This window comes from Myotis nattereri (genome assembly GCF_964212035.1).
Source record: "Myotis nattereri genome assembly, chromosome: 2".
Taxonomy (NCBI): domain Eukaryota; kingdom Metazoa; phylum Chordata; class Mammalia; order Chiroptera; family Vespertilionidae; genus Myotis; species Myotis nattereri.
Window position 1 is genome coordinate 163,412,484 of NC_138076.1, and position 27,791 is coordinate 163,440,274.

Sequence of the window (27,791 nt, forward strand, 5' to 3'; positions counted from 1 at the left end):
CTTCCCCACGCAACATGGGAAGGCCTCCCAATATCCTAGAGCGGCTCCGTGGACAGCGTCAGCACCAGAGAGACAACAGCTGATAGTACATGGCGAAGTCTACGATAGAGCGGCAGCATAGGGGCAAGGAGGAAACTAGTGTAGTGGCCTCTAGTGGCCTAATTGGAAAGTCCAGGCGTAAATGCGGAGAGTTGACAGTGGACGTGGATAAAGGGAAAAAGAGATGGCTGAGGACATCCATCCGAGATGAGAAGAATTGGGGAAAACTCGGTAATCTAGAATAACACTCAAAAACAGAAAGAGAAAAAAACGAATTTGCCACATTGGAGGTAACTTTTACACCACCTCCTTATTCTGAAAATTGCTAACTGAAAGGAAAGATTTAAGCATTTACCCTCTCTTCTTAGAACTGTAGCCCTAGCTGGTTTGGCTCAGTAGATAGAGCGTTGGCCTGCGGATTGAAGGGTCCCAGGTTTGATTCCTGTCAAAGGCACATGCCCAGGTTGCCAGCTCAATCCCCAGTAGGGGTTGTGCAGGAGGCATCCAATCTGTGATTCTCTCTCATTGATGTTTCTATCACTCTCTCCCTCCCTTTCTGAAATCAATAAAAAATAATTATTTTTTAAAAAACTGTAATTCATTCTTAGTCAATAAGGGAAAACTTTTTTTTTTTAATATATTTTATTGATTTTTTACAGAGAGGAAGGAAGAGGGATAGGGAGTTAGAAACATCGATGAGAGAGAAACATCTATCAGCTGCCTCCTGCACACTCCCCACTGGGGATGTGCCCACAACCAACGTACATGCCCTTGACTGGAATCGAACCCGGGACCCTTGAGTCCGCAGGCCGACGCTCTATCCACTGAGCCAAACCGGTCAGGGCAAGGGAAAACTTTTAAAAAAGACATCTACCTAATAAATGTAGAAGAAATAAAAGGCTTAGAAAATCACCATTCATTCTGCAACCCAAAATGAAATAATTGATTCAGGCAAGTGTTATAAATCACCAAAACTTTAAGCAAAATGTTGTTAGGGAACAGGATATTATCACGGTGCCAAATATCACCACACAAATTATTTGCAAATCGTACAGGGGAAAAAAAAAAAGATAACTTAAAATGGAGTGACCTGCCTGGCCAGTGTGGCTCAGTGGTTGAGCATCAACCCATGAACCAGGTCATGGGTTCTATTCCTAGTCAGGGGTGTACAGGAGGCAGCCAATCAATGATTCTCTCTCATCGTTGATGTTTCTATCCCTCTCTCCGAAATCAATTAAAAAAAAATTTTAAAAAAAGAATGAACTGATAGTCAACATCTTACCCAAGTGATCAAACATTGCATCACTTATAACAGGACAATTTTGACATTATTTGGTCTATTAAGTATTTTTCTCAAAGTGTTTAATCTTTTTTTATTTTATTTTTATTTAATTGTTTTAATATATTTTATTGATTTTTTACAGAGAGGAAGGGAGATAGAGAGCCAGAAACATCGATGAGAGAGAAACATCCATCAGTTGCCTCCTGCACATCTCCTACTGGAGATGTGCTCGCAAGCAAGGCACATGCCCTTGACCGGAATTGAATCTGAGACCCCTCAGTCCGCAGGCCGACGCTCTATCCACTGAGCCAAACCGGTTTCGGCAAGTGTTTAATCTTAATCTCATCAAGCCTTTACACCTAACTTACAGTTTATAGGATATTTACATGGGCTAAAGAAACAGGTTAAACATATCACACTATAAAGAGGTAACCAGCCAATCCAGAATGCTGGACATTCTCTAAGACAACTAGCCTGGTTTCTTCAAAAAGGCATTACAATAGAACAACGGAGGAGCAAAAGGAGGGGAGAAGAATGAAAAAATTAAAAGGCAATAATAATCTAATGTAATGTGTAGTCTTGTTTGGATTCTGGTTTTTAAAAAATTCCTATCTAGGATATTTTGGAGACAATTGAGGAAATTCAAACATGAACTGAATATTTGCTAATATAAGGAAGTATTGTTAACTTTCTTAAGTGCAATAATGGAATTTTGGTTATGTAGGAGAAATACTAGTTAAGAGGTACATGATGAAATATTTAAGGGTGAAGAGTCATGGTGGATGCAACAGATTTTCAAGTGCTTCACATAGTATATCCATAAAGAAAATATGGTAAAATGTTAGCAATTGTTGAGTGTAGGTGGTAGGTTATGGGTGATCATTGTACTGTTTAAACTTTTTTATATTTTCTTTATTTCAGAGAAGAAGGGAGAGGGAGAGAGCTAGAAACATCAATCATGAGAGAGAATCATTGATTGGCTGCCTCCTGCATGCCCCAACTGAGGACTGGGCCCACAACCCAGGCATGTACCCTGACCAAGAATCGAACTGTGACCTCCTGGTTCATAGGTTGATGCTCAACCACTGACACATGCTGGCCGGGCTGTTTTAAACTTTTAAAAAATAATTTTCATTGATAAAAATTGGGAAAAATACGATGTGGAATGGAACAAGATTGGCTAAACATTGATAATTACTGAAGGGAAATTATATATAGGAGTCCATTAAACTGCTTTCTCTACCCTTGTAAATTTCCACATTAAAACTTTTTTTTAGCCCTAGCTGGTTTGGCTCAGTGAACAGAGTATTGGCCTGCAGAATCAGGGGTTCCGGGTTCAATTCACATGCCCAGGTTTCAGGCTCGATCCCCAGTGGGGGGCGTGTAGGAGGCAGCCGATCAATGATTCTCTCTCATCATTGATGTTTCTATCTCTCTCCTCCCTCTCCCTTCCTCTCTGAAATCAATAAAAATATATTTTAAAAAAACAAAAAACTTTGTTTAAAAAAACAGGAGCCCTGAAAGGAAATAAGACAATATAAGGAGAAATGAAAGAGACATCACATACAAGGTTATTATTGAACCTTGTTCAATTCCTTTGGGTGTTGGTTCTGGCCTTAATATTAGTCAAGTTTTATTGGGCAAACCCAATTCAGTAGAGTCATCTGAAAAAGGGATAGTTTCCTGAAATGGAAATAAGGCTTGGGGACGCCAGTGCCTTTCCTCCCACCCACTCCACTCCCACCTCCCACCCCCAAATGAGGGAGTGGACATTAGGATCAAAGTGAAATAGAATTAAAGAAGTCTAAAAGAAAAACAGCAATAAAGTTTTTTTGGCAAAGGTGCCAGCAGACCCTGGACGACGGTTGAATGATTACTCAGACACAACAGTTGCTGTGAAAAAGAGGGCTAAGGGACGGCCTGGCTAAAGGAACCAGGCAGCCTCAATTGCCTGCCTCGTTAGGCTTTTATTGCAGTTTGATATAAAGTTTATCTTTTAGATACAATCGGTAGGATGAGTAATCTTGGGAAGACACATGTGTTTGCATTGTCCTCTAGGCAAGGGCACCCAAAGATTGGGCATAAGGATTCCAGTAAACACCTGGGGATCTGCACGTGCACAGACTTGTTTGGAAAGGTCAAGGAATAATTAGGGGTGCCGCTTTCAACACTCCCCTAAGTTGGAGTTCCAATAAACAGAGCAGGCGGCTTTCCGCACACTTCCCTTTTCTCAGAATGTCCTCCTTACAAACTTTCCAACCAAATCTCATGCTCCCCCAAATCTCATGCTCCCCCACATCTCCCCCTTTTTTGTTTTGCTGGGTATAGAAGACGGAGGGCTGTGGTGAACTTGACGCCTGGGAATGTTGGGTTCTACGAGGCTTGTTCACTGTTGAGTTCTGATTCTACAGACTATAAGAAAAACAAAAAGAATTACAATGAAGGCAATAGTTAGTCCGATCAGGTGCCAATTGATTCCAGGAAACCATTTGGTAGGGTCTATCCAGTTTAAATGCCCCTTTACTGCATTCCAAGCAGTAGTTTGTTGTTTGTACTCATTAATAGCAAGTAGGGAGTCTTTATTTGTTTTTGTAAAGCATTCACTTCTTCAGTAAGATTGTCATGAAATACTCCCCACAAATGCTCTTAATGTCAACCTACTGATGGTGACTGCTGTTCCATTTTAAGAGGGTGACACATATGTGCTTATGTTCCCAACTGCAATTAAGTATTTGTCTGTATGCTAAGGTGTCCTGTCTTTTCCCCAAATATTCAATGGCTGCTTCTACAGCCTGTAACCTAGCCAAAATTTTTCTACCTATGTGCTGCTGCATAGTAAATTCTTTAGTTACATTCTTGGCCATACTGTCTACAAACGTGGCAGTCTACACAGACTCAGAAAGGCCCACCACAGCTACGCTGGCAGTAGTAAGAATAACAATAGCCAAGATAATGGCTGTTATGAGCATCCCCAAAAATCTTTTAAGCCTCAAATGACTTAATGCTTCCTAAAATTTCAATGGATGATGAACCTTGCCACTCCCTAGTAAGGTTAATGGGTATTAAGACCTCAGCCTGTCTCCTTAATATTATAATGGTGTTTATATTCAATGAGGTGACATTTTGATTGGTAATACTGGATGAATAGTAGGCCCTTTTTCCTACCTGTATTAGAAAATAATTATTGTTAAGTAATTTGTAAGCTGGGACCCATGAGAGATACATAAGGATGTGTGGTACATACCAAACTACTATCTGAATGATATTTTGAAAAGGTCCTAGTATAATTATTGGACTTCTGTTGATAATCCCTGTCCCATAAGTTCAGTGGATGGAAAACATGTCCTAATCTCCATAAGGTTTCCTGAACCAGAAAATCTTGTAGTTGAGGGCGAGGGGAACCAAACCTCCTTCTGTCCATGCAAGGGGGGGATTCTAGCTGACCCCACCAAAGTGCCATTGGAGGTACGGTTGGACTAAAATATTAGTATGATTAGCTTGCAGGTGACCATGTGGGCCCCAGTCTACAATACAATGGTCTCCTAGCTGATAATAATGAGGCTGTTCCCCTCAGCAGACTTCCCAATGTAAGGCCTCCAAGGAGGGATCCCACTTCTTATTTTGCTTACATGGAGGCAGTGGTGGAGCTGTAGCACAGGTATGCCTGCCCTTGGCTAGACTTCCTGCTGAGAGGAAGATAAACTGGGCCCTTGCTTGTCCTTCCTTGGGGATAATATGTAACCAGATCTGATTATGAGCCTTTAAACAATATTGGGGTGTAGAGGAAGTAGTAACACAAAGGGATAAGAGGTTAGAGTGGAAGGTAGTATTAGGGGGCACTGGGGTCCAATGTGTCCCATTTTCAAGACTGCCTATAGGTGACAAGTCCACGCTCCTAGGAAGGAGACAGGGAAAGGGGTGTCTCCCAGTGAGGGATATAAAGAAAGGTAGGTCTATAACATGGACCCAATACATGGTGGCTGATGCTGGTCCAAAGCCAAATAAGAATACTAAACCATACCGCACAAGAGTTGAGATGAATCAAAGCAGTCATAGCAAGAAAGAGGTTATCTGGCGTGAGTGGAAAGGAAGTACGCTGCAACAGGTCCTCAGCCTCTTTCATCAGCTTCTTTATCATTCCCCAGGATATTTCGGGGACCGTCCGGGTTCGGCGAATGCGCAACGTTCGGTTCTGTGGAGTCCCTGAGCCAGAATTCTTCATTTCTGGAAGAGTATTGGCCCCGTGCAATGCCACGGCAGGGTTTGATCCAGCGTGCTGTAATCCACAGCAGCCCTGTGGGGGTAGAAATACATGCATATCCCTCCCCATGTTAATAATTCATTGGGTCCCATTCAGTTATTAGTGTCCACATCTCGCCACAAGACTTGTGGTTTCTAAGGTGGGGCTATTGAGGGTTAAAAATGATTATTCAGATTCAAAAACATTAAAGGTAAGGACTGCTTTAGATAGTAGTATAGCAGGTTCCTTGAGTCCCATATTCCCTCTTTATTGTTTTACTAGCATAACCTTCAGGGTAGCATGGGCGCGTTCAATGACGGCCTGCCCTTGTGGATTGTAAGGAATTCCTATAGAATGCTGGATGAACCAAGTTCTGCAAAAAGCAGTGAAGCCCTGGCTGCTATAAGCAGGCCCATTATCTTGATTAATATAGCTACAATTGGAAACAGGTCTTATTGAATTCATGCAAAGAAACGTATTGCCACTTATTAAGAATTGCCAAATACTGGAGGGACAGGTAGGGCTTAAAATGCAAACCCTGAAAAAAAAAAAAAAAATGCAAACCCTGGAAGGATTGTCAAATTTATTTTGCCAAAAAATCATATTTCAAAGTGTATTAGACACAAACATAGGCTAGCAAACTTCAATTCCCATGGTTAATAGATGGCCTTTAAAAAAAAATTTACCTGATTAATATAACATATAACAATTTCAATAATTTATAGAACTTTTGCTTCCTGGGTAAAAAAAACAGGACAGATCTTTTTCCTTTTAACAGACTAGAAAAGGACTCTCCAAAATAAGGTTTATTTTCTAATTTCATTTGTCCTTGGGTGAGGTCAGCAAATGACACTAAGTGGATTTCTGCTGTCTCCCTGAGTATATTGATATAAGCTATTTACCCTCTGGTTAGGGAGGCAAAATGCAAATCATTTACTCTTAGGTGTCCTTGGTTTAGGGAAGGTAGGATTTACTAGATAGCTTCAAATTGCTGTTTAACCATTTCAATTCCCTTATTCTACTTGTCCTGGCTTACTGGTCTGTGTTATTTATATAATTTCCTTTCAACATTTCTCTTTATAAACAGTCTACTTTCACAAACCTTTCTACAACTTCCACAAACCTTTCTTCAGAAACCTTACAACTTTCAGAAATAACCAGCTCTAGAAACCACTTTCTTTCTCCTTCAAAATGCATCTCCATGCCTCATCCTTCTATTACATCAAAAACATACCTTCTTTCCAATTAGTTAGAATTCTTAACCCTTAAAAAACTTCATTTTTAGGTGACATATAAGTAATTAACATTCCACAGATTAGCAATACATTCACATTTTAATAGATATTTCAAATAAAAAACAACTTATTAACAGATTCAAATCCATCCTCTAGATTCTCCATACGAAGCAAATTCAGATTAATATTTCAAAATACCTCGATATTTAATAATTTTTACTATTTAATCCAGCAAACTCCAAAGTTTTAAGTTACCAAACACTTTGGAAAACTATGTTTAGGCATATATAATTACCACTGAAAAAGCTTTATCATATACCCTTCATTTCAGTTATATTTATTTTGCCTTAACAACTTTGAGATTTTAAAGCCAATTATTATTAGCCAAGGCATTTTCTTGGCAAATTTTGTAACAGGGATAACTCAGTGGCTTTAATGTTAAAGTAATAATTTTTTTTTTTTACAAAAATCGGAGTGGCCCCCAAACTGCTATTTCTGCAGCCTGCTGGAGGGCACTTCTACAGGTCTAATCATCTTAGGAAAAAGACTTGGGGGGTTTAAATGATTATTGCCCATACTTTTTCTCTCTGAGTAGACTAACAACATGAAATCTTATAAGAAGAGATCTTAAAAACAGGAACAGCCAAAACCGGTTTGGCTCAGTGGATAGAGCGTTGGCCTGCGGACTGAAGGGTCCCAGGTTCGATTCCGGTCAAGGGCATGTACCTGGGTTGCAGGCATATCCCCAGTAGGAGATGTGCAGGAGGCAGCTGATCGATGTTTCTCTCTCATCGATGTTTCTGACTCTCTATCTCTCTCCCTTCCTCTCTGTAAAAAATCAATAAAATATATTTAAAAAAATAAAAATAAAAAATAAAAACAGGAACAAACAAAAAAAAAACCCCTATAGTAAATAGATGAGTACTCATAAAAGGGTGGATTGGGACATTAGCCTTAGAATCTTCAAACTAAGTCCCTCAATGATAAGAAAGCAAGCAAAGAACATCAATCAGTAACCAAGTTACATTACAGATAGACAAGAACTTCTACTAAGAGTTTCTAGTGGCTGATGCCTTGAGAGGGAGAGCAAGAAGAATCCCCAAGATTAAGAATTCTTGGCAGCTGCTGGGAAGTTCCTGCAATCCCTGCCATGTGTTCAGCCTGCCACAAGTAGCTGGGGCCCCTAGCAAAGTGAAATATGCCCCATCTTTAAACAAATTAAACCAAACAACAAAGACACATAAAGCAACAATTAACAGATGCTTATATGATATTTAGAGGCATGCATAACACACAGACAAGACTTAATAAGTCAGAATTCTTTTCATAGATCTTTCAGAAGATATTTTAAAGTACCTGGGACTCACAGCCTGAATGAGGCCCAGAGGGCTCCCAGGTGAGGTCGCCAGTGAACACCCATAAACAGCCTGTTGTTCACAGATCTCATCATATTCTGTTCTGTGTAATAAATACTGACTGGCATCCAGAGTTGTTTTAGCCAAATCTGCCAGTCCCAAGGTGTCTATGGTAATTTTCTGACAAGGCATTAAGGAGTCCTTTTGTAAATGGACTGCTAGCCTCATTTTCTCTAATACTTTTCCTTATTTCTTTAAAAGTATTAAAGAAGAGTGGTTTGCCGTAACCGGTTTGGGTCAGTGGATAGAGCATCGGCCTGCAGACTGAAAGGTCCCAGGTTTGATTCCGGTCAAGGACATGTACCTTGGTTGCGGGCACATCTCTAGTGGGAGGTGTGCAGGAGGCAGCTGATCGATGTTTCTCTCTCATCGATGTTTCTAGCTCTCTATCTCGCTCCCTTCCTCTCTGTAAAAAATCAATAAAATATATATTAAAAAAAAAAAAAAGAAGAAGAGTGGTTCATGTATCTGATTACCTAGCTGATCTTGTATAACTGGGCAGGCCAAAGCTCTTCTTCTAACATAGCTTGCCTGACACATGATCCCTTAACTGAGGATCTAGTTGATGAGCCTTCTCACACCAGAGGCAGAGGATTGGGGGCCTTAGGTATTACAGGCTTGACAGGCTCTACTTCAGGAGGAGGGGGCAGTGATAAATCCTCCTGGCGTTCTGTAGGCTTTTGATCCTCAATATGAAGTGGGCATAGTGCAGCTCGAACAAGAGCCCACATAGTTAAAGATGACAAGGGCACTCGTTTTCCCTGGGCCTGATTTCTCTTTAAATTCCTACCTACTTGTTCCCAGAGATCAAGGTCTAATGTTCCAGCATTAGGAAAACAAGGACTATAAATTATAACAGTTTGCAACAGGCTCTTTAATTGTTCTTCTATAAATGAGGCACCATTTGCTTTTAATTACTTTTTAAATTTTTTGTATGTGATGAAATTTTCACTTCTACTTTTTTTTAAAAAATAACTTTTTAGGTAACAAAGAGATCTGTTATTCGGTGGACAGTCGTTGTCCTATTGTGAAACCTTAGCTGAAAAACATTTCCCTCAAACTTAGATATCCCAAGTGGGCTCCAATTACTTACTGCGCAGTTACTTTCGTTTCCTTCCTCTTTGTTTTCAAGGGCTCCGCACATCTCGTTGCATTCCTTCATCTTCACACCGGGTACCACATTACCAGGGCTGGTCAGCAGACCCTGAACGACGGATGAATGATTACTCCGACACAACAGTTGCTGTGAAAAAGAGGGCTAAGGGACAGCCTGGCTAAAGGAACCAAGCAGCTTCGATTGCCTGCCTTGTTAGGATTTTATTGCAGTTTGATATAGAGTTTATCTTTAGTTACAATCAGTAGGGTGAGTAATCTTGGAAGGACACATGTTTGCAGTGTCCTCTAGGCAAGGGCACCCGAAGATTAGGCATAAGGATTCCAGTAAACGCCTGGGGGTCTGCACATGCACAGACTTGTTTGGAAAGGTCAAGGAAAAATTAGGGGTGCCGCCTTCGACACTCCCCTAAGTCTCCCTTAAGTCAGAATTCCGATAAACAGGGTAGGTGGCCTTCCACATACTTCCCTTTTCTCAGAATGTCCTCCTTACAAACTTTCCAAGTCTCATGCTTCCCCACACAAAGGCAAGAGGCAGACCAAATATTGAAAGGGAGGAAACAAATTAGAACAATGTTAAGACACCCAGAAAAAGACAAAATAAGGAGCAGGCTTGCTGTAAGGCCTGGGCTAAAGGTCAGATTAATCTCAAGACTTTACAATTGGGTCATTTATAACCCAGGGGTTCTGAGAGCCAGTGTGACAGGGAGTGGCTAGCCATCAAATTCTAATGTACAGGACAAAACAGATAAGATTAAAAATTGATAAAATGGCCGAAGCCGGTTTGGCTCAGTGGACAGAGGGTCGGCCTGCGGACTGAAAGGTCCCAGGTTCGATTCCGGTCAAGGGCATGTGCCTGGGTTGCGGGCACATCCCCAGTAGGAGATGTGCAGGAGGCGGCTGATCGATGTTTCTCTCCCATCAATGTTTCTGACTCTCTATCTCTCTCCCTTCCTCTCTGTAAAAAATCAATGAAATATATTTTTTAAAAAAATCAATAAAATGATACCATCCTCTAACCGTAACATGGCTACTATTGGGACTGGCCGACAATTGTAACCAGCTTTGAAAGAGAAAGATGGGATGCACCTAGTCATAATAGCTAATAATTTCATGAATCACCAAATTCTTCTCAGAAGAGGAACCAAGTTAGTCAAGAGAATGAACCTGCCTTAGGGCCACAAAGCAACCTGATATAGGGAGATGATTCCAAAGGCAGCAAAATAAAGATTCATCCCAAAGCTGAAGTGTCAATTTGTATTTTAGATCTCAAGGATTTCCTATCCTTTCCCATTCTCAAATGTGTGAAATCTTGCTATAGCTTCTAGTAAGAGAAGAATGGCATGGACACAGGGTAGTAAGGGCATACAATAAAAACATTTGAGAACTATCATCTTGAGAGTCTTTTTTTTTTTTTTAATTGATTTCTTACAGAGAGGAAGGGAGAGAGATAGAGAGTTAGAAACATCGATGAGAGAGAAACATCGATCAGCTGCCTCCTGCACATCTCCTACTGGGGATGTGCCCGCAACCCAGGTACATGCCCTTGACTGGAATCGAACCTGAGACCTTTCAGTCCGCAGGCCGATGCTCTATCCACTGAGCCAAACCGGTTTTGGCAAGAGAGTCTTAAACTGATGTACAAAACAGAGGGCACAAACCAATGCTCTCAGGAGCCAGCCAAGTATTGTAATTGGGAGAAGCTGGCCTAAAAAAAAAGGTAACAAGAAGCTGAAAAGGCAATGAGAAGACTGAAAAGTACAAGACCTATCTATAAGGAATCACCACTACTCAGGGCCATATTTGTCTTTAGAAATGTGGGCCCAGCTCCCTCGGACGGAGTGTCCCTTCCAGCTCGCTCCCGGCTCGCCAGGCCCCCGAACGCTCCCCGCCTCACACGCACCCTCGTCCTCCCGCATTTGTGCACTGGTGCAGCGGGCCGTGGGAGCATCGGGGCATTTCCGCCGCCGAGCTGCGACCCGCGCAGCGTCGGCAGTTGAGGAGGTACCATGGCCCATGGCCCATGGCCCATGGCCGGGACGACGCAGCGGGGAGGCGAACGGGAGTGAGGCGATAAGCCAGAGGGGGCGGTGCGGGGCTGGTGTAGCCTCTTGTGCATTCCCTGGCCAGCCCGGCTCCGGACATGCATCTGCATCAGGTCCTCACCGGTGCTGTCGACCTTGGAGACAACTGCTACTCCGTGGGCAGCGTCCGGGATGTCCCTTTCACGGATTTGGGATATTTGAAAGATGACTTAAGAAATTATAATCAGGAGAGGAGAACCAAGATGGCGGCATAAGGTACAGACCTGTGTGTGATGCCGCCCACAACATCATCGAGACTACCAACTATAAAACAAACAGTTATCATTCAGAACCATGGGAAAGCTGGCCCAGTGGAAGCTCTACAACTGGAAGGAAAGAAAGGAGAGCATTGAGACTGAGTAGGTTGTGTGGAGGCTCCAAGAACAGAGGTACGGAGTCGCGCGCCAGGTGGGCTGCAACTTGATGCACGTTTTTTTTCAATCGGAAGGGGATGCAGACTCTCAAATCCACTGAGCTTGTTTGGGGCAGGACCTGAGGTCCCAGACCCCTATGGGGAGAGGCAGGACAGCCTTGCAACAGGCCGGGGAGCAAGAGTGGCTGTCTCGCGGAGCTGCTCGCTGGCACTCGGGTACGTGAGACGCTGAGTCTCGGAGAGGTGAGGAGACTCGGAGACGCCATTGCCCTTGGCCCCGCCCTGGTGATTTGCCAAGAACAGTGGTGCGGAGTTGCGCGCCAGGCTGGCTGCAACTGGATGCGTGTTTTTTTTCAATCAGAAGGGGATGCAGACTCTCAAAATCCACTGAGCTTGTTTGGGGAGGGTTCCTGAGATTCCAGACCCCTACGGGGAGAGGCGGGACGGCCTTGCAACAGGCCGGAGAGCTAGAGTGGCTGTCTCGCGGAGCTGCTCGCTGGCACTCGGGGACGCGAGATGCGGAGTTGCGGAGAGGCGAGGAGTGGCGGAGATGCCATTGCCCCTTGCTCTGGTGATTCCCGGGGACCCTGCCCTACTCAATTTACATCCCCACCCAAGCTGTGCTAGTGGCACAAAGAGAACCACCAGCGCTTTTGCAGCCCAGCCCAGCCCAGCAGAAAGCAGATTTCAACTCCTCGCATACATAAGGAATACACTCAAGAAGCAGAATCAGGTTCAGAGGAAGCCAGAGTCGGACCCGCCTGGGCCGGCGACGTGGAACCGCTGTACCAGCAAACGCACAGGCAGGTCCTCCAGATCCAGTCTCACATGGGACACGGGAAGACGGCAGACAGGCAGTCTGTGCAGTTGGTAGAAAACGAAATCCAAGCAGGCATACCAGATATTCAGCCACCAGGAACGCCTGGAGATTTTGTCCAGCAAGAAGCCACCCAATAAAGGACAGAATGCCAAACTTCATGTTGCTGAGACAGCCCATGTGAGGCCGAGGCGGCCCCCGAGGGGCTGGGACGGCCCCTGTGAGGCTGGGACGGCCCCGGTGGGGGTGGGACGGCCCCGGTGGGGTTGAGACAGCCCCAGTGAGGCTGAAACAGCCCTGGTGAGGTTGAAAATGGGGCCGGTGAGGCTGAGACAGCCCCGGTGAGGCTGAGACGGCCTCGGTGGGGTTGAAACGGCCCCAGTGAGGTTGAAACGGCCCCGGTGAGGTTGAGACAGCCCTGGTGAGGCTGGGACGGCCCCGGTGAGGTTGAGACAGCCCTGGTGAGGTTGAATCAGACCCGGTGAGGCTGAAACAGCCCCAGTGAGGTTGAGAGGTCGAGGCGGCCCCTGTGAAGCTGAGGCGGCCCTTGTGAGGCTGAGATGGCCCCTTGAGGCTGGGACGGCCCCTGTGAGACTGAGACGGCCCCTGGGAAGTTGAGAAAAATACCACATGAGCTCACTCATTTATGGATAATAAGGACCATTATAGACTGATGAACAAAAATGGATACAGAGGCAGAGCAGCATTGAGCAGACCGTCAAACTACAGTGGGAACCCTGGGGAGTGTTGGTGGGGGTAGGAGATCAACTGAAGGACTTATATGCATGCATATGAGAATAACTAATGGACACAAGACACTGGGGGGTGGGGGAAGCCGGGGGAATGTTGGGGGGGGGGGGCGGAGGAGACATGTGTAATACTCTTGGTAATACTTTAAGAAATAAAAAAAGAAATTAAAAAGAAAAAAAAAAAGAAATGTGGGCCCACAAGCTAGTTTCCAGCTTGAAATCTGAGCCTTTGTTGAAAATGGCTGATATTTAATGCAGAGTGGTCCCTCAAAAAAAAAGGAGTCTCATAGTCAGATATAGCCATGGGCATCCAATTCTGAATCTCTGGCAAAGATACATGTACCAAAATGTTCACTGCAGCAGATTAAGTGTATAGTAACACTAGAAACAATAAAACATTCCAGCAATAAAAGAGTGGTTGAATAAATTAAATGCTGTTAAAACAATCAATGTTATCTACATAAAATATACACACACATACATAGACACCGAAATGGAATAAACTCCTAGATATGTAATTAAATGAGAAAATGTTAGGTTCAAAAAAGGACCTGTACTATGCTCCCATCCTACATAATAAGGGAAACATGCAAATTAGCCATCCCTCTGCTACGCTCAAGCCATGCCCACCAGCCCATCAGAGTGACTATGCAAATTAACCCAACAAAGATGGCAGTTAACTTGCATACGCAGGTGTCAGGTGGCCCAGGAAGTGATGGCGCCTGCGGCCGCGGGCTCCCAAGGCTTTTGCCAGTTGGGGAGGCGAGGCGCCCACGCCTAGCCACGCCTGTGGGCTCCCCAGACTTTCGCCGGTTGGGGAGGCGAGGCCGCCTGCACCTAGCTACACCCGCGGGCTGCCAGGACCTTCGCCAGCCCCAGGAGGCGAGGCCATAGCCACGCCCACAGGCTCCCGGGACTTTCACCAGTTGGGGAGGTGAGGCGCCCACGTCTAGCCATGCCTGTGGGCTCCCCGAGACTTTCGCCGGTCGGGGAGGTGAGGTGCCTGAGCCTAGCCACGCCTGTGGGCTCCCGAGACTTTTGCCAGTCAGGGAGGCAAGGTGGCCCCTGCCTAGCCACACCCGCGGGCTCCCAGGACCTTCACCAGCCCCAGGAGGCGAGGCCATAGCCATGCCTACAGGCTGCGGGGGACTTTTGCCGGGTTGGGGAGGCAAGACTGCCTGCGCCTAGCCACGCCCATGGGCTCCCGGGACCTTGCCAGCGGAGAGCAGGAGGTTTGGAGGACTTGGCAGAGCAGGAGACCGCTGGACATAGAACAGAGCGAGAGAGAGGGCGGCTTAGAAGGTGCAGCTCCGTCACCCCAGCTTCCTCATCACAGCTGTGGAAACTGACAGCAGGGAGGAGGAAGTCCCACCCCCACAGAATCAGCCAGAATCAGCCATTGGTCAGATAGCCAGGACTCTCATTCACCTGCATCTCAGATCGTGACAGTAGAGAGGTGGGACTATGTCTAAAGAACAACTGTTGATACAACGTCGCTCTGCAGCCGAAAGATGCTGCCGTTATCGACAGAAAGTGTCTGCAGAGCAGTGTGCGTCTGATCTTGAAAGAAGGCGGCGCCTGCGACAGGATGTATCTGAACACCAGCTACTAGAAAAACGTCGCTCTGATGCTGAAAAACACCGGTGTTATCGACAGAAAATGTCTAAAGACCAACGTGCATTTCAAGTTGAAAGAGGGTGGTGGCAATAACAGAATATGTCTAGAGAACTGTCATCAACAAGTACTACCAATACCGGTAAGAACTGCCTTCTCACCGAAAATGGAGTACATGAGGATGCAATCCTCAAACATAGTTGTGGTGGGATGACTGTTCGATGTGAATTTTACCTATCACTAAATTTCTCTGATGAAAAACCATCCAATGGGAAATTTACTCGATGCTGTAGCAAAGGGAAAGTCTGTCCAAATGATATACATTTTCCATATTACCTGGCGTATTTAAAAAGATTAATGACAAATGAAGATTCTGACAGGAAAAATTTCATGGAAAATATTTGTTCCCTAAATAGTTCTTTTGCTTTTGCTTCCATGGGTGCAAATATTGCATCGCCATCAGGATATGGGTCATACTGTTTTAGAATACACGGACAAGTTTATTACCGTACTGGAACTTTACATCCTTCGGATGGTGTTTCTCAGAAGTTTGCTCAACTCTCTATTTTGGATACAGCCGAAGCTACAAGTAAAGGATTAGCAATGCCAGAAAACCAGGGCTGCTCAGAAAGACTCATGATCAACATCAACAACCTCATGCATGAAGTAAGTGAATTAACAAAAGCATACAAGATGCTACATGAGGTAGAAAAGGAAGCCCAATCTGAAGTAGCAGCAAAAGGTATTGCTCCCACAGAAGTAACAATGACAATTAAATATGATCATAACAGTGATCCGGGTAAATATAATTCTCCCCGTGTAACCGAGGTTGCTGTCATATTCAGAAATGAAGATGGAGAACCTCCTTTTGAAAGGGACTTGCTCATTCATTGTAAACCAGATCCCAATAATCCAAATGCCACTAAAATGAAACAAATCAATATCCTGTTTCCTACATTAGATGTAATGACATATCCTATTCTTTTCCCACATGGTGAAAAAAGCTGGGGAACAGATATTGCATTAAGACTCAGAGACAACAGTGTAATCGACAATAATACTAGACAAAATGTAAGGACACGAGTCACACAAATGCAGTATTATGGATTTCATCTCTCTGTGCGGGATACGTTCAATCCTATTTTAACTGCAGGAAAATTAACAGTTTATCGTGGATTCATATTCAAAAATGGAGGCCAATCGGATAAATTTCATCAAAGCAAACCAATTTAAGTTGAGAGTTGAAAAATATAGTGGTTTGATGGATTATCTCAAATCTAGATCTGAAAATGACAATGTGCCGATTGGTAAAATGATAATACTTCATCATCTTCTGAGGGTAGTCCCAGAAATATGCAGCAGCAATATCAGCATGCTATGGCAATTGTAACGAAGTATGGCAAACCCAATTTATTCGTAACCGTGACATGCAACCCCAAATGGGCAGATATTACAAACAATTTAAAAAGCTGGCAAAAAGTTGTAAACAGACCTGACTTGGTACCCAGAGTTTTTAGTATTAAGCTGAATGCTCTTTTAAATGATATCTGTAAATTCCATTTATTTGGCAAAGTAATAGCTAAAATTCATGTCATTGAATTTAGAAACACAGACTGCCTCACGCTCACATACTATTGATATTAGTGAGTCCCAATTACATTCCTCTAATTAATTCCCTTTCAATGTGCATAAATTTCGTGCACTGGGCTACTAGTTTATATATATAAAAGCCTAAGTGACCAAATGACAGAACAACAGAACAACCAGTCGCTATGATGCGCACTGACCACCAGGGGGCAGACGCTCAATGCAAGAGGCTCCCTCTGGTGGTCAGTGCGCTCCCACAGCCAACCTCCCATGGTCCCTGCCCCAGCTGGCCGGCCCCAATCTGGGCAAGAAGGCCCTGATGGCCCTGATCACCAGTCAGGCCTAGGAACCCCACCCATGCATGAATTCGTGCACCGGGCCTCTAGTGTGATATAAACTGGGAGAGGGGCAATAGAAACAAAATAAAAATGGTGGGGTTGGGGTGGGGATTTAACTATTCAGAATAGCTCTGGAAGTTTACAAAAGAATCTGGTAGTCCTGGTTACCTTTACTGAGGAAGCTGAGAATCTGAGATGAGAAGAACTTTACTTTTTATTAAACATCCTATTAAAAAGGTTACAATTTTCTCCCAAGTACATGTATTATTTCAGCTCTTAAGAAGTTAATAAATTTTTGAGAAACAATAGTAACAAAACAACAGCAGCAAGGTGCTCTGTATATGGCCTAGAAGGGCCAGGAAGGGGAGATGTGTTCTCCACAATTAGAAGTAAAGAAAATCAGCCCTGGCTGGGTAGCTCAGTTGGCTGGAGCATTGTTTCATACACCAAAAGGTTACAGGTTCGATTCCCAGTCAGAGTACATACCTAGGTTGCATGTTCAATCCCTGGTGGGGGCATATATGGGAGGTACAATATTTCTCTCTCACATCAATATTTCTCTCTCTCTGAAATCAATAAAAATATATCCTCAAGTGCGTATTAAAAAGAAAGGAAGTGGAAAAAATCAGATTTTCTCACTCATTTCTTTGTATTTCCCCCTCTTGCCCTTCTCATTGTCTGTCCTTATTTCTGATTTGTCAACATATTTCTCTTCACCTCATAATGCTCCTATGACCACATCTCCCTTTGCCTCAAAAAAGAACTGATGAGCCAAAACTGGTCTGGCTCAGTGGATAGAGCGTCGGCCTGCGGACTGGGGGGTCCCGGGTTCGATTCCGGTTGGGGGCATGTGCCTGGGTTGCGGGCACACCCCCACTGTGCAGGAGGCGGCTGGTCGATGTTTCTCTCTCATCGATGTTTCTGACTCTCTATCTCTCTCTCTTCCTCTCTGTAAAAAATCAATAAAATATATTTTAAAAAAAAAAGAAAAAAGAAAAAAAAGAACTGATGAATAAATGAAAATAGAGAGTGAATGGAAAGAAACATTTGAATGGTCCCCAAATCCAAGACACTTGAAAAGCAGGTCTTGGCCTAGTATTTCCTAATAAAATTAGAATTTAGCTCTAAAATATAGGAAGACCTCAGGAATTTATTTCATACTAGAGGCCCAATTCACAAAATTCGTGAATGGGTAGGGTCCCTAGGCCTGGCCGGCGATCAGGGCCGATCTGTAGGGTGACTGGTGGGGTGATTGGGACTCCCCTCCCCCGCAGCTGGCACCCACCTTGGCTGGCCTGGGGCCTGCAGGCTGGGGGCAGCTCCTGCATTGAGCATGTGTCCCCTAGTGGTCAGTGCATGTCATAGCGACCAGTCAGTCCAATGGTCATTCTGCCGTTCAGTCCATTTGCATATTAGGCTTTTATTATATAGGATAACCTGCCCCAGGGACAAGTCATAGATGTAATACTGCCAACTAAAAACAATCCCTCCCTGTTCTTCAAACCCCTCACTCAATCCCAAAACCCTGTGGACCACACCTCAGAAACATCACTCAAGTCCACTCCCTTCTCTAGCCCTACCTCCCCCATTCCGGGCTCTTGAATGGGAACTCAGCCTCAGGAACTTCTGAGCTTTCATCCTATACCTTTTTACAACTCTGGCCTCTGTAAAGCTTTTTCTTCTGCCATTGGGTTAAGAGCACAGACTTGAGCCGCTCTGCCTGATTTTGAATCCTGACAAATTTTCTTCATCTACAAAATGGGAATAATATTACTTAACTTACAGAGTCACTGTGAAGATCACACATTATAAATGTAAAGCACTCAGTGCGTGGCATATACTAGTAATAAGTAATCAGCGTTAGTTGATATTACTTACCAACTGAAAAACTATCATCCTGAGGCCCAGGCCAGACCTAGCTCGTTTTCCCAGTGGCCCTGTTACTCCTTCCTTTCTTCCCCCACTGTTTGATCCCTGTCTCCGTTGTGGTCATTTTTACTGTGCTATAACCTATTCACATACTCACGTCTGTCTGCTCCATTAGGTCTTGCAGGTTATAAAGGGGAGGGACTCTTATCCACCTCTGTAGCTTCAGCACCCAGAATACAATATTTCCTCAATAAACAATTTTCCAGAAAATCATTCTGGGATACCTGATTCCAAAATATACTATGGAGCTTTCTGAATATGCATCTAAGCACATTCCCTTCCCAGCTCCTCTCTGCCATTCACCTGGTAAATCTCATTTTTCCCACTTATATTTTTCACACTCAAGGCGCAAGAGGGATTTGAAAAGTTGTAATGTCACTTTTCCTGTGAAGTCTTCTTTTTATCACAATCACTTTTTTTATTTTATGGTAAGTATATTAGTTTTCTATTGCTACTGTAACATATTACCACACATTTTGTGGCTTACACCACCACAAATTTATTCACTTACAATTCTGGAAGTTAGAAGTCTGAAATGAGTGTTATGGGAATAAAATCAAAGTTAGAAGGGTCAGTTCCTTCTGGAGACTAGAATAGAATCTGTTTCCCTGCCTTTTCCATCTTTGCATTTCTTTGCTGTCAGCATTCCTTTGCTGTTGGCCTCATTCCATCTTCAAAGCCAGCAATGGCCTATCTAGTCTCTCTCACATCATATCCCTCTGATCCGTGAAGTCATCCTTGATCCCTCCTTCTCTTCCTAGTTATTTCTAGGTTTATTTCCTTCTGGCATTTTGTAGCATCTGTCTTTATTAATGAACTAGAGGCCCAGTGAATGAATTTGTGCATGGGGGGGTCTGGCCGGCCTGGCCGGTAGGCGTAGAATGAGGAATGAGGAGTACAGGCCGCAGGCGGAAGGCTGACTACCCCCAGATGGGGTGAGGGGGCCTATCAGGGGCTGGGCTTGCCAGGGGAGGGGCCAAGGGCGTTCGCCATCTGGCCCCGCCCCCACCAGGGTGTTGGGGGCTAACAGGGGCCTGGATCAGGCTGATTGACTGCTGCACATCATAGCCACCCCTCATTTCACCGTTCTGGTCGCTGGGCTTTTATATATAGAGATTATCTTAGATGTCTTTTTCCTCTACTCAACAGATCTTTGAGAACCTGATGTGTAGTACTGTGCATGGCACAGAGTGAACCAGTGGCCCTCAATTCTAGCTGCGCATCAGAATCAAACAGTTTCTTTAAAATACTGACTTATAGAATCCCATCCTTAAAGAGTCATATTCAATAGATTTGGGGCAAAGTCCTAAATTACTTTCTGATAGGTAATGGGCAACCAGGGCTGAGAACCTCTGTAGCAGATACGAAAACTTATGCCAAAGACCTATACCCATTCATTAAAAAGAAGACATAAATATTCATTCCACCAAGCCTGAACCAATTTTGAAGGTTCCTCCCACTTAAGAAACATAGAGATAGTATGGTCTCTTGTTCACTAATGCTCTGGTTCCTTACTATAAAACTGATACACTTTATTTTTTTTAAATATATTTTTATTGATTTCCGAAAAGAAGGGAGAGGGAGAGATAGAAACATCAATGAGAGAGAATCACTGATTGGAAGCTTCCTGCACACCCCCCACTGAGGATTGAGCCCGAAACCTGGCATGTGCCCTTAACTGGAATCAAACAGAGGACCCTTCAGTCCATAGGCTGACACTCTATCCACTGAGCCAAACCAGCCAGGGCAAACTGATAACACTTTAAAGCGACTGTGGAAGGGCAGCAAAAGTAGTGGAATGTACTAGGCCCAACCAAGGTAATGGCACAGGTGTGCAGAGACCAGGACAAACAGCTTTATTTGGATTGAGAGTTGGAGAATGTGGGGAGGACCTGAAAATAGCATACTGAACTAAAGAATAGAGATTAAATTCCAAAATGGCAGTCAGAACTCATCAACAAATGGACTCTACTTCCCAGCAGCCTTGCAGTTAGTGCAATCAATTAAAGGTCTGCAGGGAAATGTATTTGCCATTAAATTGGCCGAGCATGCCACAAGTAAAAAAAAAAAAAAAAAAAAGTAGTTTGTTTTCTCCCACAATTGAGTTTCCACAAAACCTCCCCAACTACAAATATTACAAAAGAAAGTTAAAAATCACATTTTCTAGATCTTTATTCTTATTTTCAGCATTTAGCTCAAAGGTTTCACCGTCTTCAAAAAATAGTTCTTAAACCTCTTCAGTTAAAAGTTCTATCCAAGCACTGTGAAGATGGCCTTTGCTAGCCCATGGCAATTCTTTTACCATTTCCCCTAAGCAGTTAGGGCTGAACAGCAGAGTGAGTCTCGGATTGGGGTGGAGGGGTAGGGGGGCACAGTGGCTAATTTTCCCCAGTGCAAGATGGCATTGAAGCTTGATGGGAGAGCAGAACTGCAGAGACTTGAAGGTAGGGTCCAGACCCTGTATTCAGTCAGAGTCACTGCTGGAAGAGGAGGAGGAGGAGTGCTGCAAGGGGAAAGGGGAAAGGAGATAGCATCCAATCCAAATGACATTTGATCACTCCATGGGACATTCTTTGAGTCCTTACCCTGCCACTCAGGTACATAAGAAGGTCAGGAGTTTTAAACTAGATTGCCCCTTAAATCGCAAAAGCAAGGATTTCCTTAAGCAGTGAGGATATAGGAATGGATTAAACCATCCTAATTCATTGTACAGAATTTAACATACTTCATATAGAGCAAGTTTTCCAACCTTCTTTACCAAAGCCAATGCAAGGAATAAATTATAGGCACAAGCTAGGGAATAGCTGCTTCCTTATAAATGCTCATTGATTAGCTGCATGGAAAGTTCCTAGAGCAGTGGTTCTCAACCTTCCTAATGTCGCGACCCTTTAATACAGTTCCTCATGCTGTGGTGACCCCCCAACCATAAAATTATTTTTGTTGCTACTTCATAACTGTAATTTTGCTACTGTTATGAATCATAATGTAAATATCTGATATGCAGGATGTATTTTCATTGTTACAAATTGAACATAATTAAAGCATAGTGATTAATCACAAAAACAATATGTAATTATATATGTTTTCCGATGGTCTTAGGCGACCTCTGTGAAAGGGTCGTTCGACCCCCAAAGGGGTCGCAACCTGCAGGTTGGCGACACACAGGTTGAGAACCACTGTTCTAGAGACTATGAATCTAAGAAAAGTGAATAGAAACAACAGCTGTGTGTGCATTTATATCTCTACTTTTTCCTAATTGGGAGAAAGTGAAGAAAGTGGGATTGAAAGTCGGGAGACTCCTAGTCGAGGTACTTTACACTCATACTCCCATCAACAACTGTCATTGAAAACATTTTGAACCCTGGCCGGCTAACTCAGTTGGTTAGAGCATCATCCCAATATGCCAAAGTTACAGGCTCAATCCCCCGCCTTGGTTGGGGCATGTGTGGGAGGCAACCAATCGATATCTCTCTCTAACATCAATGCTTCTCTCTGTCTCTCCCCCTCCCTTCCACTCTCTCTAAAAATCAATGGAAAAATATCCTCAGGTGAGAATTAACAAAAAAGTATATACACACACACATATTGATTTCAGAGAGAGAGAGAGAGAAGCATCAATAATAAGAGAATCATTGATTGCATGGCCAAAGTGGGGACTGAGCCCACAACCCAGGCATGGGCCTAGGCCCCCTGCCAGGGAATCAAACCATGACCTCCTGGTTCATAGATCGATGCTCAACCACTGAGCAATACTGGCCAGGCTAAAAGATTTTGTTGTTGTTAGTCCTCACCCAAGGGTATCTTTGGTGAAGGGAGCAGGAGAGACAGGGAGAAAGAGAAACATCTATATGAGAGAGACACATCGATTGGTTCCCCCAAACAGGGCTGCGAATCAAGCCGGCACCTGAGATATGTGCCCTATACTGGAATCAAACCCACGATCCTTCAGTCCGAGGGCCAACACTCAATCCACTGAGCCAAACAGGCTAGGGCTAAAAGATTATTTTTTAAAAAAACACAATTTTGGAGTCTCTCCAGGGTAATTTATTCCCCATTCAATCTCACCTTTTCTTCTCCTCAAACTTCTACAAAAAATCCAGAACCAGGAATTAGTGCCCAAAGCCATAAGGAAATAAATACTAAGCAGTAAAATGTTAATTAAGGCCTCCTCAAGATCCAGGTTGATTCAATCCTTGCAGAGTTGTCCAGAGAACTATTTTTACCCTTGCTAATTAACACTCCTCTAGAGCAGTGGTTCTCAACCTTGGCTGCACATTAGAATCACCTGGGAATCTTTTTAAAATCCTTATTTCTGGGCCTCATCCTCCGGAAATTCTGTTTCTTTGTTACTAATGTTGTGGCCCCACCCCATAACAAAGAAACAGAATTTCCGGAGGATAAGGCCCAGAAATCAGGATTTTAAAAAGATTCCCAGGTGATTCTAATGTGCAGCCAAGGTTGAGAACCACTGGTCTAGAATGAGGATACTTACTTAGCCTTAGGGCTGAGCATAAAACTTAGGTTTTGAGGCTGAGAATCACTAGTCCTCAATTTCCCCACTGTGTGGGCAGGGCAAAAAGGCCTATGTAATTAACACAACACCCTGAAGGAGAGAAAGGAACTCCAGGAACTAGGGCCAGATTATTATTTATTAATTATAATATAAGACTGTTTTGTCAAAAGACTGACCCTACTGCCCTGGTGGGTGTGCTCAATTGGTTGGAGTGTTGTCCCGTATACGGAAAAGGTTGTGGGTTTGATTCCCCGGTCGGTCAGGGCACGTATGGAAGGCAATACTCTCTCTCACCACCACCCCTCTCAAATCAGTAAGCATATCCTCCGGTGAGGATTTAAAAAAAAAGCTCACCCTGTTAACGGACATTTGACCACCTCAGTGGGTATGTACAATTAAAATCGCATCGGGGAGTGAGGGAGGGGTTCAAAAATTCAGGGAGAGAGAAAAGCAGACAAGAAAGGCTTTTGATTCTGAGATCCATTCTAAGGCTCAGCCTAGCCCAGCGATGGCGAACCTTTTGAGCTCAGCCTGTCAGCATTTTGAAAAACCCTAACTTAACTCTGGTCACATATAGAAATTTTTTTGATATTTGCAACCATAGGAAACAAAGATTTATATTTTTGATATTTATTTTATATATTTAAATGCCATTTAACAAAGAAAAATCAACCAAAAAAATGAGTTCGCATGTCACCTCTGACACGCATGTCATAGGTTCGCCATCACTGGCCTAGCCCCTCACCTGTAGAAAGCCCAATTGGCTTAATATTTCTTTTCAAAATTATCAGATTCTTCCCAGTGGGAATCCTATTTAATAAAAGGCTAATATGCAAATATCCCCTGGACTGGGAGTTCAACCAGGGGGCGGGGCCAGTGGGGGGGGGGCAACCACTCGCGGCCCCTTCCCTGGCAGGCCCTACCCCACCCCCTACCGCCCCTCCACCCCATGGGGCAGGCTGGCCAGACCCCACCCATGCACGAAGTCGTGCACTGGGCCTCTAGTCCTTTATAAAAAGGAAGAACCATCACCAGAGCAACACAATCACTGCCCCATGTCCTCAGACTGTGAATCCCCCTCAGTCACCCCTTTACTTGCCTAGTCTCTCTGAGGGGGCAACCCTTCCTAGCCAAGCTCCAGAGGGCACTGACCTTGCCATGCTTATGGTGCGCCTGCGACTTTTTTTGAGCTTTCTTCATTTTCTTCCGAATCTTCTTGTCCGTCACCATTCCTGGTGCTACCATGCCAGGAGCCAAGGGATTAATAGGAGGCATGCCAGGGGCAGGTGGTGGATATGGAGGGGGATAGGGGCCTGATGGTTGGTATCCTGGATATGCTGGTGGTGGCACAGGATAAGGGGGTCCGACTGGGGGGAAAGCTGGATTCCCCTGGGGAGCTCCTGGGGGAGTGGGAAAGGGGCCAAGGGGAGTAGGAAACGGGCCCGGAGGAAAGGCAGGATTGACAGGCGGTGGATGGGCAGGATTGGAACCTCCAGGGTACCCGACATTAGGGGGATATGGATTTGGCCCTGGCTGCCCTGGTGGAAGAAGCAAAGAAGAAATTAAGATTAGGATTACCCGATCAACCAAAGGATTTGTATACATGCATATATGCCTAACCAATGGACACAGACAACAGGGGGTGTGAGGGTATGAGTGGGGGGATAGGGGGCAATGGGGGAAAAAGGACACATATGTAATACCTGAATCAATAAAGCAAAAAAATTAAAAATAAAAGATTTGGATTACCCAGGGCCTCCGACAACAAATAACAAAAAGGCAGGAATTCAGTTTCCCACTCAATACTTACAGGGAAATGGAAAAGTGAGGAAGGAGAACGGAAGGTAAGGAAAACAAATCCAAGTAGAAGAGATAAAAGGTCACGTCCCTCTCCCGCTGGGAAGAGAGGGGGGTGGAGAACCCGAAGGAAAGACAAGGGCATGGGTCAGCCATAGTCTAGGGGGACTTGGCCTTTGCAGATGAGGGGAGAGGTGGAAGGAAAACACAGAGACGTCCTGTTGTGGGGCCCATTTGGAAAGGGGTTGGGGTGGGGAAGAGAGCACCCCAAACACCTACCGGCACTGGGATTCCACATGGTCAGGTGTTCGCTACAGCCTGAGGAGAAAGAAGGCAAAAAGCTGACCGCCCGGAGGCGGGAGGGGATTTAGGGACCGCGCCCCACCCCAAAGCCTCCAGCTCTCCAGTGGGCTCCGACAACCACCATGACCCCCACCTAACACGTGTTTCTTCCACTGTTCCTTCGCCCTCAACACCCATTTTATTCCTAGTCCCCCAACCACGGGAAGCCAGCTCCCAGGGCAGCTCCGCCGTCCACTACCTCGGTCCACAGCGGGAGGTCTCCACCTCCGCGAACTTCGCAATCCCCATCACTCAGCTCCCTTTCTGTGTCCGTGACTTTAACCACCCACAGATTCAAGAAGTATTTTAAACAACTTCACCACCATCCCCCCCGCGGGGACAGGGACAGCACCCCCACCCAGGCTAAGAGAAGGACCCTCCTCCAGGCCAAACCTGGAAGGGGTAAGCGAAACCAGGAAGGTGGCTCAGAAAAGATCCTCCAATGCTTACATATGTAGACCCACACCCTTGCCCATTAAGGAGAGCACATGGAGACCCTGGCTCCCAGCTGCGAAGGGACCCCTGACCCAGGAGCGGGAAAGGGAGAAAACCGGGGAACCCAGAGGCGCCGTCACCTTCCCAACACCTGGGCTCGGCTGGTCCTTCTCAGGCTCCGCTCTCACTTCCTCTCTCACTTCCTGGTCACGCCCCCGCCGCTTCCGCTCCGGCACCCGCCTCTGCTACCACCTAATTGGTAATTATGTGGTCGTTCGGCGTTGTGATTGGAGAATGTGCCCGTCAATTACTCTAGTCCCCGCCAGGCTAGACGGCTGCGGTTGCAATAGGGGCGGAGCCGGGCACTCTCAGGGCGAGGCGGGCGGGGCGGACATTCCTAGGTGTGGGGCTGGGAGAGGTTGGTCCCGAGGGGGAGAAGCCGGTTTCTGGGCACAGCCCCTAAGATACGAAGAAGAAATTCAGCACCTGCCCCCTGAGCTTCTCGTCCGGGGGGTGCAACACCTTATAATGTGAATGCGGTACCCTGTGGTATATGCAGAGCGCTTAGGGACGAGGGGGAAGCGCTGAGTCTCAGCGCCAGCCTCAATATTGCCACCTCCCTCTTAGTTGCCGTGGGAAGTAAAGAAACGTTGTTGCCGGAAATAGTGAGATGTCCTCATCTCTCCTAGGATGCCCCATCTCCATTGCATAGCTCCGCCATCTGTCAAATTGCAGAAACTAGAAGCCACCCAGGCTAAGTGAAGGACCCTCTTCCAGGTGAAATCAGGAAAGTGGCTCAGGAAAGATCCTCAAATACTTTATGTGTACACACCCACTCCCAGCTCTCTAGGTAAACACTAGATTTGGTGAAATATTCCCATTTTATCATAGAATCATAGAATTACAGGGTTGAAAATGACAGAGAATCATGCTTTCAACTTCCTGAGAATATTAAATAAATAAACTTTCGAAGAGTTCATAGTTAGGAGAGCCAAGATGATAATCTCGGTTTTTTGGCTTCTATGTTAGTGATGCCTTCAATGCAACACATTACAATACACCCACTCAAAAATACTGCAAATAAACATTGTAATGCTTACCACAACCCTCCCCTTGTTCCTTGTATTTATGGCCTCTCTGACGTTTTGGAGATGGACATAGTTGTTGTTTTGGGTTTTTTTTAATAAGCTTTATTTTTTTAGAACAGTTTTAGGTTAATAGAAAAATTGATACAGAGCTTTTATATTCCCCACACCCAGTTCTCCTATTATTAACATCTTACATTCGTATGTTATGTTTGTTACCAGAATGAATCAACATTGACTTATGATTGTTAACTTTATTCAGATCTCTTATGTTTTTACCCAAAGTCCTTTTTCTGTTCCAGGATATCACATTCCATTTAGTCACCATGTCTCCTTAGGCTCCTCATCATTGTGATAGTTTCTCAGGTTTTCTTTACTTATGATGATCTTGATACTTTTGAGGAGTGCTGAATGGGTATTTTATAAAATGTCCCTCTATTGGGATTTGTTTGTTTTTCTTGTGATTGTAGGTTTATTTTTATTTAACATAACCCTATGCTTGCCAGCATAGATCTATATATTCTTTTCATATGACATTACCATTTCTAATAATTTATGGCATTTTCATAAACATCTTTTTTTTATGTTATTGATTTTTCACAGAGAGGAAGGGAGAGAGATAGAGAGAGTTAGAAACATTGATGAGAGAGAAACATCGATCAGCTGCCTCCTGCACATCCCCCACCGGGGATGTGCCCGCAACCCAGGTACATGCCCTTGACCGGAATTGAACCCGGGACCTCTCAGTCCGCAGGCTGACGCTCTATCCACTGAGCCAAACCGGTTTCGGCCATAAACATCGTA

At 44.6% G+C, this 27,791-nt stretch overlaps 1 protein-coding gene across 2 annotated transcripts; it reads right to left on the reverse strand.

Moving 5' to 3' along the window:
* Positions 1-3,213: 3,213 nt before the first annotated feature.
* PRR13 (proline rich 13) lies at positions 3,214-26,108 on the reverse strand. 2 transcript variants are annotated; one of them, XM_081084874.1, is made up of 6 exons: positions 26,043-26,108; positions 25,405-25,443; positions 24,481-24,866; positions 9,305-9,415; positions 5,343-5,615; positions 3,214-3,733 (listed from the first exon to the last, which is right to left on the reverse strand). In XM_081084874.1, exons 2-6 carry the CDS (start codon positions 25,421-25,423, stop codon positions 3,695-3,697), a joined length of 828 nt encoding a protein of 275 aa, XP_080941000.1. In that variant the 5' UTR covers positions 25,424-25,443; positions 26,043-26,108; the 3' UTR covers positions 3,214-3,694. The 2 variants fall into 2 exon arrangements, with proteins under 2 accessions (XP_080941000.1, XP_080941001.1); XM_081084875.1 differs by lacking the exons at positions 3,214-3,733; positions 5,343-5,615; positions 9,305-9,415 and adding an exon at positions 20,970-21,318.
* Positions 26,109-27,791: the final 1,683 nt, after the last annotated feature.

What these genes read in the sequence shown, in the direction of transcription:
- PRR13 (XM_081084874.1), bottom strand. An exon ending in GAAACGAAAGTAACTGCGCA is followed by an intron (nt 5,616 to 9,304) that starts GTAAGTAATTGG and finishes CTACCCCCACAG; the next exon opens with GGCTGCTGTGGATTACAGCA. An exon ending in TTCATCTCAACTCTTGTGCG is followed by an intron (nt 3,734 to 5,342) that starts GTATGGTTTAGT and finishes TTTTTCTTATAG; the next exon opens with TCTGTAGAATCAGAACTCAA.